General features: G+C 48.8%; 1 protein-coding gene across 1 annotated transcript in view; it reads left to right on the top strand.

Moving 5' to 3' along the window:
• Positions 1–1,786: 1,786 nt before the first annotated feature.
• The window catches only part of MUC16 (mucin 16, cell surface associated), a 58,884-nt gene continuing 44,723 nt past the window's right edge, over positions 1,787–15,947 (top strand). The window contains exons 1-10 of the mRNA XM_081135770.1: positions 1,787–3,639; positions 4,951–5,069; positions 5,164–5,231; positions 7,549–7,721; positions 9,512–9,547; positions 9,781–9,846; positions 10,484–10,608; positions 10,696–10,763; positions 12,570–12,742; positions 14,702–14,737. Of these exons, the coding sequence (XP_080991896.1) occupies positions 1,794–3,639; positions 4,951–5,069; positions 5,164–5,231; positions 7,549–7,721; positions 9,512–9,547; positions 9,781–9,846; positions 10,484–10,608; positions 10,696–10,763; positions 12,570–12,742; positions 14,702–14,737 (2,710 nt within the window). The 5' untranslated portion in view covers positions 1,787–1,793. The remainder of the gene's footprint in view (positions 3,640–4,950; positions 5,070–5,163; positions 5,232–7,548; positions 7,722–9,511; positions 9,548–9,780; positions 9,847–10,483; positions 10,609–10,695; positions 10,764–12,569; positions 12,743–14,701; positions 14,738–15,947) is intronic.

Genomic DNA, 15,947 nt, shown 5'->3' with positions numbered 1-15,947 from the left:
TCTCACATGAACCAGAGACCACAGCCTTATGGTCCAACCATTTTGAGACAGAAGCCAGTTCAGCTGTTCCAACTCTGACTGTTTCCCCTGCTGAACCAGATACAAGAGTCCCTTCGGTCACCAATCCTGCAAACACCAGCCCAAATTTCCCCCAAACAACCCCCAATGTTTCCCAGAGTGAATCAGAATCCATGCCCTCAGCAGCCACTAGTCCTGGGACAGAATCCAGTTCAGCCATTCCAGCTAGGACTGTCTCACCCGGCGTACCAGGGGTGGTGACCTCACAGGCTACTAGTTCTGAGGCAGAGACCAGCACAACTTTTCCAACTCTGACAATTTCCCCGGATCAACTGGAGACCACACCCTCATGGACCACCCATTATGGAGCAGAAGCCAGTTCAGTTGTCCCAACTCTGACTGATTACTCTGGTGAGCCAGATACAACAGCCTTATTGGTCACCCATCCTGCAGAGACCAGCCCAACAGTGTCCAAGACAATGCCCAACTTTTCCCACAGTGTGTTAGACAGCACTCCCTCACTGGTCACCAGCCTTGGGACAGAAGCCAGTTCAGCTCTGCCAGCTATGACTATCTCTCCTGGTGTACCAGATATGATGACCTCACAGGTCACTAGTTCTGAGAAAGATGCTAGTACAGCTATTCCAAGTCTGACTCTTTCTCCTGGTGAACCAGCAACCACAGTCTCACTGGTTACTCATCCTGGGGTGAAGACCAGTTCAGCCATTCCACCTCCAGCTGTCTCCTCTACTGTGCCAGGGCTGGTCACCTCACTGGCGACCATTTCTGGAGCAGAGACCAATATAACTTTTCCAACTCTGACTGATTCCCCAAGTGAACCAGAGACTACAGACTCATGGGTTACCCATTCTAGGACAGAAGCCAGGTCCATTGTTCCAACTTTAACTGTCTCCCCTGGTGAGACAGGTACAACAGCCTCATGGATCCACTCCATGGGAACCAGAACACCTGTTTCCAAAACAACTCCAAATTTTTCCCATAGTGGATCAGAGAGCACACCCTCAACAGCCATCAGTCCTAGGGCAGAAGTCAGTTCAGCCATTTCAACTACAACTGTCTCCCTCGATGTATCAGGGGTGGTGACCACACTGGTTATTAGTTCTGGAGCAGAAACAAGTACAAGTTTGCCAGCTATGACTGATTTCTCACATGAACCAGAGACCACAGCCTTATGGTCCAACCATTTTGAGACAGAAGCCAGTTCAGCTGTTCCAACTCTGACTGTTTCCCCTGCTGAACCAGATACAAGAGTCCCTTCGGTCACCAATCCTGCAAACACCAGCCCAAATTTCCCCCAAACAACCCCCAATGTTTCCCAGAGTGAATCAGAATCCATGCCCTCAGCAGCCACTAGTCCTGGGACAGAATCCAGTTCAGCCATTCCAGCTAGGACTGTCTCACCCGGCGTACCAGGGGTGGTGACCTCACAGGCTACTAGTTCTGAGGCAGAGACCAGCACAACTTTTCCAACTCTGACAATTTCCCCGGATCAACTGGAGACCACACCCTCATGGACCACCCATTATGGAGCAGAAGCCAGTTCAGTTGTCCCAACTCTGACTGATTACTCTGGTGAGCCAGATACAACAGCCTTATTGGTCACCCATCCTGCAGAGACCAGCCCAACAGTGTCCAAGACAATGCCCAACTTTTCCCACAGTGTGTTAGACAGCACTCCCTCACTGGTCACCAGCCTTGGGACAGAAGCCAGTTCAGCTCTGCCAGCTATGACTATCTCTCCTGGTGTACCAGATATGATGACCTCACAGGTCACTAGTTCTGAGAAAGATGCTAGTACAGCTATTCCAAGTCTGACTCTTTCTCCTGGTGAACCAGCAACCACAGTCTCACTGGTTACTCATCCTGGGGTGAAGACCAGTTCAGCCATTCCACCTCCAGCTGTCTCCTCTACTGTGCCAGGGCTGGTCACCTCACTGGCGACCATTTCTGGAGCAGAGACCAATATAACTTTTCCAACTCTGACTGATTCCCCAAGTGAACCAGAGACTACAGACTCATGGGTTACCCATTCTAGGACAGAAGCCAGGTCCATTGTTCCAACTTTAACTGTCTCCCCTGGTGAGACAGGTACAACAGCCTCATGGATCCACTCCATGGGAACCAGAACACCTGTTTCCAAAACAACTCCAAATTTTTCCCATAGTGGATCAGAGAGCACACCCTCAACAGCCATCAGTCCTAGGGCAGAAGTCAGTTCAGCCATTTCAACTACAACTGTCTCCCTCGATGTATCAGGGGTGGTGACCACACTGGTTATTAGTTCTGGAGCAGAAACAAGTACAAGTTTGCCAGCTATGACTGATTTCTCACATGAACCAGAGACCACAGCCTTATGGTCCAACCATTTTGAGACAGAAGCCAGTTCAGCTGTTCCAACTCTGACTGTTTCCCCTGCTGAACCAGATACAAGAGTCCCTTCGGTCACCAATCCTGCAAACACCAGCCCAAATTTCCCCCAAACAACCCCCAATGTTTCCCAGAGTGAATCAGAATCCATGCCCTCAGCAGCCACTAGTCCTGGGACAGAATCCAGTTCAGCCATTCCAGCTAGGACTGTCTCACCCGGCGTACCAGGGGTGGTGACCTCACAGGCTACTAGTTCTGAGGCAGAGACCAGCACAACTTTTCCAACTCTGACAATTTCCCCGGATCAACTGGAGACCACACCCTCATGGACCACCCATTATGGAGCAGAAGCCAGTTCAGTTGTCCCAACTCTGACTGATTACTCTGGTGAGCCAGATACAACAGCCTTATTGGTCACCCATCCTGCAGAGACCAGCCCAACAGTGTCCAAGACAATGCCCAACTTTTCCCACAGTGTGTTAGACAGCACTCCCTCACTGGTCACCAGCCTTGGGACAGAAGCCAGTTCAGGTCTGCCAACTATGACTGTCTCTCCTGGTGTACCAGATAAGGTGTCCTCACAGATCACTATTTCTGAGACAGATGCCAGCACAGCCATTCCAACGCTGACTCTTACTCCTGGTGAACCAGCGACGACAGCCGTGTTGGTCACCCACCCCAGTGCAGGGACAAGCATACATTTTTTTGCTTCAACAGCTTTTCCTCACTTACCAGATACCACAGCCTCACTATCCACCCAACCCGAGACAGACCTCAGCACAACTATTTCAACTTCAGCTGTTTTCCACGGTTTATCAGAGACCGCAGGCTCACTGGCCACCAGCCCCGCATCAGAGGCCAGTACAGGTATTCCAACTCTGCCTGCTTCCCCTGGTGATCTTGAGCCTGCCAGTACCCCTGCAACCACGGGTGAGCCTTACACTGTGGCTTCCTGGGGCGCACAAACCTCGCCACTTGCAACCTCAGTTGGACTCCCAGAATTTTCCAGCACTGTGACTGGGGGCACTGTGACCTTGACTGCACCTAAAACCAGCCACGAAGGATCAAGTCCAACCACCATGCTGAACACTACAACTCTTGCGACCACTAAATTAGGCCCCACCGTGGCGGAGACTCCAGCCGCTTTCAGTACACTGTCTGAAAGTTCCTTTGTCCCCGCGACCACGCCCGAGATGTCCACCTTGGCCTATGTGAGTGTGACTTCAAGAACAAGTAAGAATAACTTTTTTATTCTCCCTATCATCCATCTACCTACCTATCTGTGATATATAGTTTAACCATTTAAATGTACAATTCAGTGGCATTAATTACATTCACACTGCTGTGTAACCACTATTTCTAAAACATTTTTATCGCCCCCAAACAGGATCTGTGTACCTATTAAGCAATAACTCCCGTTTCCCTCCCCCCCATCCCAGTCCCTGGTAACCTCTAATTACTTACTGTCTCCATGGATTTCCTTATTATAGATATCTCATATAAGAGAAATCATACAATACATCTGTCCTTTTGTGTCTTGCTTATTTTAGTTAGCAAATGTTTTCAAGGTTCCTCCATGCCATACTACGCATCAGAACTTTATTCCTATCTATGGATGAATAAGATTCTATTATGCAGATAGACCCCATTTTATCTATCCATTCATCTGTTGGTGGAAAAATCAGGCTTTTTCCATCTTTCACTGTTGCGAATCATGCTGCTGTGAACCAGGACATACAAGCATCCATCTGAGTCCCTGTTCCCAGTGCTTTGGGGATATGCAGCAGGTCCTCAAACAATGTCAATTTGCTCAGCATCGTTTCAGTAGAACATTGATGAGATGTCGTATGAACTTAACCGGTTTCTATATCAATTAGCCTATGGTAAGATTGGTTTCTTTATACGTTGTTTCGCTTAAAGTCACAGAACCTATCAACAACGTTCCATGAGGACTTACTGTGCTAAAAAAGGAATTGTTGGGGCATTTGGTGGATTAGTTTGCCAGAGCTGCTATAAGAAAGTACCAAAAACTAGGAGGCTTCAACCACAGAAACCTGTCCTGAAGGCCGGAAGGGAGAATGAATGCAACAGACACCTTCGAGTCATCCCACATGAGGGTGGGGGAGTCGGGGTGCCTATCCTCCAACTCCCTCCTGTCATTGCTAGAGGGATGCTCTCTGGGCCTGATCATTTCCCCAAGACAAACAGATGCAGGTTCTGGCATGTGCTGAAATGGTAAAAGTCAAGGAGAGTAGGAACAGGGTGACCATCTCCTCCCAGTTTGCCCAGGACAGTGGCACTTCGAAACTGAGAGTGCGTACTCCAGAAACCGACATGGTCCTGGGGAAACTAGGATGGGTGGTCACCCTGAGTGAGGTTATCGTGGACAGTGACTGCTACTCTAGATGTCTCGAGGACAGCCTAGGCCAGGCCCCAACTCGCACTGGAGTTAAGGCGAGTCCTCAGAGCCCTCCCTCCCACCCTCAGCCCCAGGCCAGACCCAGGATGGGCCTCACTTTCCTCTCCCCCTCACTGCAGCTGCAGTTCCTTTCTTGATGTCTTTCACTGTCAACTTCACCATCACCAACCTGCGCTACAAGGAAGATATGGGAAACTTGGGCTCTGAGATATTCAATGCCACTGAGAGACACCTGCAGCGACTGGTGAGAGCTCCCCAACAATTCCCACTTTGCGCCAACCCTGCCACACCCTGCTGTCCTGGCCCCTCCTGCTCACCTTCCTCTCCTTCCTTCCCAGCTGGGGCCCCTGTTCAGGAACAGCAGCATCGCTTCCCTCTATGCCGGCTGCAGACTGACCTCGCTCAGGTGAGACCCCCTCTAAAGCACCTACAAAAATCCTACTGTTCTCCTTTCTTGGCCCTCCACACCCTAGCCAACCACAGCTACTTAGGCCTTTGCTGAGAGGCAGTGTAACACAGTGGATCCAAAGTGCCTGAGTTGGAATCCCTGCTCTTCCATTTGCTAGCTGTGTGACTTTGGACAAGTCACATAGCCTCTCTGTTCTTCAATCACACTATCTAGAAGATGGTGATAATACAGTGCCTTACTCTTGGAATTGTTAATCCTTCGTCGCAATGCCTGCCCCATTGTGAGCTCTCAAGTAATGGGATCTCGTAGTACCAGCCAGTGTAGCATCTTTACCAACTGTATTCTCAGAGTCCCTGACACTCTCTCTGTCCCAGCTTGTATCTCCCCTGTCCCAGACAAACACTGGACTCTGCAGCTCTGCAGTTTATTGCCTGAAAAGAGGTAGGGATTTCCCAAAAGGAATTCTTACTGAGCCAGAGGGGAAACAAATCAAACGTTGAGTACTAGCAGAGTATATTGTAATCTTAAAACCCTCAAATGGACCTGAACTCTCAGAAATGGACTGTCATCTCTTCTCTGCCTCTGTCCATAGTCGGTGTCCTCCGAGGTCAGTGGTCTCAGGACCCTTTCCTTATACTTGATGACCCTATGGCCTCTCTGTGAGTTCCTTCTTCCAACCAACTCAAGTCATCCTACCAGAGAAGTGGGCCCTCTACCTGCATCGCTCCATGAGGAGAGATTCCTGGTGTACTGCAGATCAGTGTCCTCCAAAAAGCTGAGCCCACCATACTTGCCCCATCTCTCCATAGCATGGGGGAATCAGTAATAATAATGTTGCTCATGGTACATGCCATCCAATAAATGCCAGTCACTTGCATGTTTTCATTCATTCACCCTCAGAACAATATGATAATTATCCGACCCTGCAGAGTAGTCAAGTTGCGTGCTTAAGGGGAGCTAGGATTTGAACCTGGTGTCTGGCTCTGGAGCTCCTCCTATAACCACAGTACCAGCAGGACTCAAGGTCGCTGGGCTCAACAGCCCTTTTCATTTTTAAAAAGTACTCAGAACTCCAAAGAGCCTTTGGACTTGAGATCAGATCTACCCATGTTAACTGTGCTAGAAATTAAAACAGAAAATTTATTCATTTATTTATTAAAATAATAAACCTATTACATGTTAACATAAATGAGGTATTTTTATAAACAATAACCATATCTTCCCAACCCCCAAAAAGAAGCACAATGAGAAGAGGGCCATTGTTTACATTTTTGCAAATCCTTTCATTGCCTGGCTTAGTAGAAGAGACCAGGACATCTGCTTCTGCATTCAATTTTTACAATATTTCACCTCATAGCCTCTGGAAAAAATGTCACTGTATACTCCCAAAAGAAGAGATGTGAAAGTAATGTCTTAGGATTATTATAAAAATATTCTTCACTTGGTGAAGATAATTAAGATCAGATAATTACTGTAAGTGGTAGTGTAATAGTTTTGGGAACACTAGAGGCCCCTGGGCCACACTTTGAGAACCGCTGTGACACTCTGTGGGTATAGTGAGAATATTCTGAGTAGCACGGATCTTAGCAAGCAGAAGTCACAGGCAAGAGAGGGAGGGGTCCTTCCTACTTGTACAGTCCCTGCTTGGAGTGAAACACTTCAGGATCAACTTAAATTCAGGACAAAGTTATTTTTGAACCAATTGCCTCTGGTTACTTCCTAATTAGTTTTCTGTTTTCCTCCAAACTTTGTTGCCTGCCCAAAATGTGTTCCCAAAGGGTTGGCCTCGGCCTTGAGATTTGCCAACTTGAAATAAAATCCCCCTCTCAGGCTCAGCGTCACAACCAGCCATGGGGTGATCACTTACCTTCAGTCCTCTTGCTTTTCCCTTCCACAGGCTGCCTGGCCCAAGGATCCTCAGAGTTTTTCCCCTGGGAGCCCCACATCCCCAACCCCAAGGCCCAAGCAAGACTAAGCTATTACAGGAGTGACACCATCTATCTACCTTCATGAGTGGACAGGGAGTGTCCTGGGGGCTGGTAGTTGAGACAGTGAGCTTCAGCCGGTAAATAAAAAGATAAGGGGGCCAGGAAGAAGAATGTTACCTGAGGAGTGGCTGTGGGAACCCGAAGAACACCGCATTTAAGGAGGCGGGGGGTCTGGATCCCCCCTGTGAGACGGGAAAGGACGTGTTTTAGAAAGAGAGGAAACCTGGAAGGGTGCTGATTTAAAAACTAAGGGGTGCAACCTAAGGAAGGAGCACTCAGGAGTATTTACCCCTCATGTCTTGACTCCCATGTCCCTCCTTCCCCAGGGCTGAAAGGGAGGGGACAAGCACCACAGTGGGTGCAATCTGCACCCACCACCCAGATCCCACAGGCTTCAGGCTGGACAGAGAACAGCTGTACTGGGAGCTAAGCCAGCAGACCCATGGGGTCACGCGGCTGGGCCCCTATGCCCTGGACAGCAATAGTCTCCTCGTCAGCGGTGAGTAGCTCTGCTGCCGTGGGATCTCCTCCTGCTCCCGGGTGGGGTTTCCTTGGAGTGCATTTCCTTGTACCCATGTTTCTCTGTACCCCTAGAATTTCCATGGGGGCTCTGTTCTCTCCCTTCATAACATGTAAAGAGCACCCTTTAAGGTCTGGAAACACCCTCTAGTCTTCTTCATCCCAATGACCATTCACAGGAGCCCAAATGGAGCATGCAGACATCAGGGAAGGAAGAGAGTAAAGTAAGCCCATGGCTGTCAACTCAAGAGCCAATGGGTTCCCAGTGCAGTGACTGATCTGCACTCTCACTTCCTACAGCAGCTTGTGGTCCTTTACCCGTTCTCCAAGGGCTGGAACTACACCCCACCTGAGAAACAAACAACAAAGCTGCTAGGAATGTTTTTAACAATAAATTCCTTTGCAACCATGCTCTTAGCAACAACACCCACAACAACGCCTTACTGAAGGCTAATATTTACTGAGGGATTCCTATGGCCCAGAATGTCATATGTATTATGCATTGCTAATCCTGCCCAACACTCTCTAAGGTATCGTGTATATCTGGTAGAAGAGAAACCAAGGCTGGTGGGGAAATTCCAAGATCAGATCATTAATGTAAGTGGGAGTGTCAGGAATCAAATCCTTAGTTGACTCTAAAATTGAGGCCCCCTAACTACTAAGCTACGCTGCAGACCAGCCCAGCAAGAACAAGCCTCGAACCTCAGGATGGGAAGGCGCCTCAGGAGAACTCTTTAAACTAGAGCTTGACTAGTTGTGTCCCCATTACATCACCGTGGATGTTTTCTTATTACCTGGATTGAAACTTGTAATTGGATTTCGTTAGTGCTTGGAGATTCCTTAAAAGCAGTAGTTACTAGTGTGAGCTTTAGTGACTGCAGCTCTTGCTTTAGTCAAGCCCTCGCCCTGCTTTGACTTACTGTGTGGCCCTGGACAAGCCACAGGACCTCTCTAAGCTCCAGTGTCCATTTTCCAAGTAGAAAAGTCACCTAAGATTATTGTGAGGGTCAAATGGGATAAAAATCTGAATAACCCAAGTAAGTCACAGGGCTCCACTTGGCCCAGTCTCAGAGATAAGTTTCATTGCAAGAAACCCGGTCAGACCATCAAATATAAAAAGAAGTCAAAGTTTTACTTACGTTACTCACAGAGCATCAAAGAGGATCCAACCCATGATCCGGAACCATACTTATTTAAATTCTTTTTCCCATTTCCTCTTATATTTCAACTGTATAGTCTTTGATTGACACCAGCCCAGTCTTTCCCCTCTCCACAAGCCCGCCCCTCTCTCCCCCTCTCCATCTCTCTCCATCATCTCAGTTCAACACTATGGAAGTCTGAGAACCACAAGGTCACAGATCAAGCTGTCTTTGGAGAGTTGGGTAGTGGGAGAAACTTGAAGAGTAAAGACAAAATTATAGTTAGTAGATAAAGAGAACACAACTAAGGCTGAAAAACTAATTTTAAAACTGTTGTCCCAGTTATCCGTTCGATAAGCTTGCCATTTACTCCAGCACTTAGCAAACCCCCCCAAGATTGGGGGTGCTTCGGTCATTGCTGTCTTTCTGGTTAATGATAACACGGATGAAATTATCATCAGCATCAGGGTTTCAGGCAGTTACCTCATGAAGAATGCAGTTCTGTTGTTGTCCATTGATGCGTCTCAGAGAAAGCGCTCAGGGAGGCTTGTGTGCTTGTGTTTCTATTTCTACCCCCTCCCCATTCTTGACCTCCTCCCACCATCTTCCCCTTCCTCTTTCTTCTCTGCAGGTTACAGCCATCGGTACTGGATCCCCACCACTAGCAGTGAGTAATGAGGGCCTGGATGTCCTCCTGCCTCCGGGACCCTTCCTCCCTAAGCCTAATCCCCTGGAGGAAAGTACCACCCATCCCCCAGGTGTCAGCCCCAGAGTAGCTGCAGCCACCAGGAGACTCGGATTAAGCCAAGCTAGAGATGCAAGTTCCCATGAACAGCTCCACCCTCTCACTGTTTCATGATAGGGCTCAACAATTTATAGTCCTACTGTATTTTCTTTCAGCTCTGCTGACCTCCACATCCTCTCCAGGACCCCCAGCATCTCTGAGCCCCACCCCCAGCTCCACAGGTAGGAATCTAGCCTCTGAGCCCCATTAAACCTCAACTCTCATCCCTTGGCTGATGAATTCCTGCTTGATCTGGACCATGATGCCCACCCAGGGCAACCTGTCCCACTTGCTCCCTCACTCCCTGATCTCTGGCCACGGCAGCCTCATTTCCTTTCCCCCAGGCCCCAAACATCCTTCTATCTTCAGGGCTTTTGCACTTACTGTTCTTGGAACTGTACGTGGTTCCCCCTTGTCCTCCAAATCCCAGCTCAGCATGCTCTTGCTCGGACCACCATTTCACTCATGGCAATTACTCTGTCCTGGGTTTCTTGACTGCTGAAGTATTTGTGGCTCAAGGCTGAGCACAAAAGTTCTCAGCACCTCCTCTTCCCACTAAAATGTCCACAACTTGCCGGCCTTTGAACACTTTGGGATGAAAGGGTTGAGGTTCCCTATTGAGTTAATGTCACACATCTACCATGGAGGTCCCTTCTCCCCTGTTGGCTGGCTGAGGGGGGAGGGCATCCCAGAAAAGATATCTCAGGCCTCAACAACTGGACACTATGGACTGACGGATAACACTAGTCCCTTCTCCCACATGCAGCTCAGGCCTAAGATTGTGATGAGTGTCCACTCTTTCCCTCCCTCCAACTGCAGATGTGGGCCCAGCCCCGGTGCCTTTCACCCTCAATTTCACCATCACCAACCTGCCCTACACCCCAGACATGAGGCACCCAGGATCTGCGAAGTTCAGCTCCACCGAGAGGGCTTTGAATCACCTGGTAAGAGCCCATTGGTGCTTGCCCTGGCCTGCCTTGCCCTTGTCCCACCCAGTCTCTGCAGCTTACCTGCCTTTCCCTCCTCCCCAGCTTGGCCCTTTGTTCAAGAACACCAGCATCGGCCCACTGTACTCTGGCTGCAGACTGGCCCTGCTCAGGTAAGACTTTCCTTTCCGACATGCATGAAGGGCAAGCTCACCTGGCAGTGAGGACCTGAACACGACAACTACAAAGCGGGAATCATAAATGATTGGGGCCTTCCGGGGATTCAGACTTGGAAGGTATCCTCTCTGACTGAGGGCATCAAAGAGGGCTTCCTGAAAGCGGTGTCTGTCAAAGGTCTTCAATTATTTGGATAAACAGATCCACAGAGCATTCATGCTCATTTGTCAAAAAATGCAGCACTGACTCATTAAACAAACATGAAATGAGACACCTCAGGTAACACCGTGTGACAGAAGCTAAGGGCACTGAGAGAATTGGCCATGGACCCTTTCCACAAGGTGCCCAGAGTCGTCATATAGACTTAAAACCATCATACGACTGGGGTTAGTGCAATGATGAAGCACTACACGGGGCCATAGGAGCCTGGAGAATGGACTTTCAGCTCAGCCTGGGGAGTTGGGTGGAGGCTGTCTGAAGACTGTGGTGCCTGAAGTGCATTTTGACAGTCGAGTGTGCACTAGCCGGAGAAATAGTGGCAAAGGTATTTCAAGGGGCGGTGAGGCTTAAGTAGAGGGGCAGACGTGAGAAATATCCTGATGCATGAGAGAAGTCCTGTGAAATTGGAGAGTAGAGTATGGGGGGAATAGCAATTGGATACAAGGAAAAAGGGAAAGAAAGGGGAGGGAGGGAGGGAGGGAGGGAGGGAGGGAGGGAGGGAGGGAGGGAGGGAGGGAGGGAGCTGGCTGATGGGGAGGGGGCTTCCTGCCCAGATGGGTGGGTGCACAGGAGTGTAGTTGCTCGAGTGGTGGGTCAGTTGTGGGATGAGTTTTGAGAAGTGGATAACATCAGAGTTCAGGTTGGAGCTGGGGCTAAAGGCATACTAGGGAGTTTTCGTAGTATTTTGCACAGCAGAGCACTAATGGTCTCCGTGTCCACATGCATGAAGTCACATCCTGTTTCTGTCACTAGCCTGGTGAGGTTTGGAAGTTCTTTAACACCCCCATGACTTTGCTTCCTCAACTATAAAGTGGGAATTGTATCCGCATTGATCTCAGAGTTGCTGAAAAGATAAAAGAGAAGCCAATGTAAAGGTGGCACAACTAGTAGGTGTCCCGTGAGTATCGGTTATGCTTGCTCAGAGCCGCCGGGGACCATGGAGCTGCGAGCAGAGCCCTGCCGTGATGTCATTTATTTTAAGTGGAACACTGGTAGATATGGGGATGGAAAATTTTGAAGTAATGATGGGACAGGAGGTGGGGAGACCAGTGAGATGCTGGCCCAGGCCTGGGTATTGCCTGGATGGGGGACAAAAGATGGTGAGAGGTTCAGGAAGCTTCTCACATCTCTGGCTCTGGCTTGGATATGGAAACACGGGGGGCGAAGCAGGTTCTGTGCTTTCGGGAAGGAAGACGATAAGCTTAGTCTGAGATATTTGGAACCTGAGAGGTCTGACGGGCATCCCTGAGCCTGTTGGTTACACGGCACAGGGCTTGGGGGAGAGGCCTTGGGCAGACTGAATGAGATTCGACCTCATGGTAATAAAGCTGGTAGCTGGAACAAATGGCTCCATAAGAATAGAAGTTGATTGAGGATGAAGCCCTGAAGATCGGCCACTTGGTGGGGTGGGAAGGTGCCTAGATGAACAGCACGCAGAAAGGGGCCTGTTTGCAAAACCAGTCAAGACCCAATAAAGAGGAATATCATAAAACTTGGGGAACGAGTCGATTCGAAGGAAAGAGCTGAACAAATTATATAAGTCATGTCTTGAACATCCTGTTTCCCTAACCCTGCCACCCTAGGACCGAGAAGGATGGGGCAACAACCAGAGTGGACGCCGTCTGCACCTACCGTCCTGACCCCATGGGCCCTGCGCTGGACGTAGGCCAGCTGTACCAGGAGCTGAGTCAGCTGACCCAGGGCGTCACCCGGCTGGACACCTACACCCTGGACAGGGACAGTCTCTATGTCAATGGTGCGTGTCTGCGCTGCTGCGGGAGCCTCCTGCAGTCCCCTGTCTCTCTCTCCCAATAGCTCTCAGCTGGAGGCGATTCTGTTCCTCAGGACATTTGGCAACGTACAGAGACATTTTCATGCCCTACTGCAGGGATGCTAATGACATCTAGTGCGTAGAGGCCACGGGCGCTGCTGAAGACCCCACAATGCACAAGGCAGCCCCGCACCAGGAAACCTAATCTAGACCCAAATGTCCACAGTGTTGGGGTTGAGAAATTTCTGCACACGGATTCACAGTTCTGGTACAAACCTAGCATTTCCTTGGGGGCTCGTTGATGAGAGCTTCACACACCACAGTAGGTCAATTGTCTTTCCTTTTTCACCACCTGGGAAAAAATATTTCCTCCTCCTGTCAGACCCCAGCAGGAGCACACAGGCTCAGGAGAGAAGTGGGTGATGCCGGTGGGCAGCGGTGCCCAGCTCAGCCCTCACTCTACCCCGTGCTCTGGGCAGCCAGACCGACACTCACGAGACTCTTCACGAAGCACCACACTTAGCCAGTACTCCATGAATCATAGCTGTTTACACAACACTGTTGGCCACAGTGCCCCTAACGGCCATGCTGACACCTAGAATAACTCTAATAATGGGTAATTCTCACCAAAAGGTCCTCATGTGCCAGGAATTACAACAAGGGGAGTAATTATGCTCATTTTTAGAGATCCATCATTCACTCACGTAGGAAGTCATTTGCCTGAGATCTTCCAGCCGTAATGCGTTGGCAGAGGCAACACTCGAACCCAATATCGAGTCCAAATGCCAAGTTCCTAACCACAAGGCAGCCCTGCAGACCCTTCAGATGGAGAAGGCCCCAAACCTCAGGACAGGAGGGGACGTTCATGACCACAAGCCCAGCAATCCAACCTGGTGCTTCATTCGTTATTTATCCTCCTTGTCAGCTTAGAACTCCTTTTATATATGGTTTGAAATATATGTTTGTATGAACAACAGCACACTCTACCCTGTGTCCGTAGCAGACTGAACGCCAGCGCCAGGACTGACTTAAAGCGGTGGGTAATAGTGTGGGAGCTGGTGAGCGACAGATCTTTGTTTTGTGTGATGCTGAACAAGTCATGTAACCTCTGCAGGCACTCATGTCCCGTTTATAGAATAAACATACGTACCAGGCGGGATTGTCCTGAAAATTAAATGGGCTTATTTAGAAATAACCCAACAAAATCCCGGGACGCCTCTGGGTCCAGCGTTCACTCAGCGCCTGTCACAGAGCATCAAAGGAGATGCAACACATAGCCCAGAGAAACACTCGTGAAAAATTCTCTTTCCCCGATTTCTCTCATGCTCCAGGTTTTACACCATCCACTCGACCTCCAAGTCTCTTCTCTTCTTTACTCTCCCACCCCATCTCCAAATTTCTCTAACATTCCCCAGCACATGAACATTCCTTTTTCTCCATCTCGCTACACTTTTACCTTCACGTGCCACTCTCTTAAGCTGCTGTAATTTTCTCTACTGTACGTCACAAAAAGCCAGAAACTAAGCTAGAAAAATAAAATCAGACTGTCGGAAAATATTGGGAAGAGAGAGAAGCTGAGAGAACAGGAGAAAATTCTCTTAATGGATTTGAGAGAACACAGGTAAGGCTGGGAACGGACACCTGTTCATAACTTTGCCCCATTACCCTGGTAGTGAGTTCAGCATTACTTCTGGGGCATGGTACATTCCCAGTAAGTAGGGACAGCTATTATCGTACTTTTATTTTGGGAATAATAGTGGTGATGATGTTCGTTATTTTCAAAGGACAAGGCACCTAAGGGCACCAAATGAAATGTAGACATTACTGTTCATTTTTGAATCTCAAAAAAGTGTTAATGAATTTCATTTCTAGGTCTGCCATCCACCCCTTCCTTAAATCTTACCCATCCAACAGCACTTCTTTACTCTTTCTCCCTACCTACAGGTTATAACCGTCGCAACTGGACCCCTGCCACCAGCAGTGAGTATTCAAAATGGAAACTTCGATGCCCAGGGCACCCTTATCCCCAGAGTGCATTCCTCAGGAGAAAAACTACTAACGTCCCCTCCCAAGTGCCCAGCCCCAGCCTCACAGCAGCCCCTAACCCACCTAAAGTCTTGCTCTGAGTCAAGATAGAAGCCCAAGTTCCAGTGAACAGCTTCTGCCCCGCATTCCAGGGCGGGACTCAATGATTTTCCCGTTTGATTTTGTTCTCAGCATCAGTGACTTCTACATTCTCTCCAGAGCCTTTCATGTCTCTGTCGCCCATTCCCAGCCCTACAGGTCGGAGCCTGCCCTCTGCGTTCTACAGAACTTTACCTCTGCGTGGTCTGGTCCCTGTGAACCAGCCTCAAGTTCCCTCGCTCTCTCCAGCACTCTGTAAACTGGCCACATCAGACATTTGTCTCTTTTTCTAGTGTCCTAGCCTCTGTCTGGCCTTGATACTAGCCCTTCCTGTAGATCAGTTATTCCTGGCACCTTATTGCCTTTCAAATCTCAGCTCCACCATTACCTTCTCTGAAAGACCTTCCCAGCCACCTTGTATGAAGTAGCACTTCTTTTGAATACATACCTCATTTCTCCATCATATCACCACAAGTATTTCTTTCATGGAATTCACCACCATTTGGTTTACTTAATCTTTATGTATTTGTCACTCTGCAGCTGAGCATCTAGTAGGCGCTCACTTTATATTTATAGATTGAATGAATGGATGAATGTAGCAATCTCTGTATACACCCACGTTTGTGGATTTTCTTTGGACGTCCAGAAATTCATTCAAGATCTTAGTCATGAACTTGAATCTTGCCCTGTCTCCTTGCCTTGCCCAGATGTGGGTCTGAGGGCATCTCAGTTTCCAGAAACCTAACACAGGGACTTTGTTTTTGCCGTGAAACCTGTGTTATCTCTACCCTTAAGATTTGTTTTAAAAATTGAGTCTCTGAGTTTTTCTGTGCTTATGTCATGGCCTAGGCTTAATCCTGCTGTGTGAGTCTGAAGTTATGGGATACACATTGGTGTCCTATAATTTGAATTTTGCCTTCAGATCTATATTTAGTAAGTCTTGACACTGCAGATGTTTTACATGCTCTAAACAGATCACATTCTCCACTTCCTCACTGCTCCACCCTGATCAACTCAACGTACCCAGCTCCTACAGGCTTTAAAATGTGTGACATGTGCTATAGAC

The sequence above is a fragment of the Miniopterus schreibersii genome, assembly GCF_964146895.1.
Source record: "Miniopterus schreibersii genome assembly, chromosome: 4".
In the NCBI taxonomy this organism is placed as follows: Eukaryota; Metazoa; Chordata; class Mammalia; order Chiroptera; family Miniopteridae; genus Miniopterus; species Miniopterus schreibersii.
The sequence above is the reverse complement of the archived record's forward strand: the minus strand, read 5'-3'. Positions and strand labels throughout refer to the sequence as shown.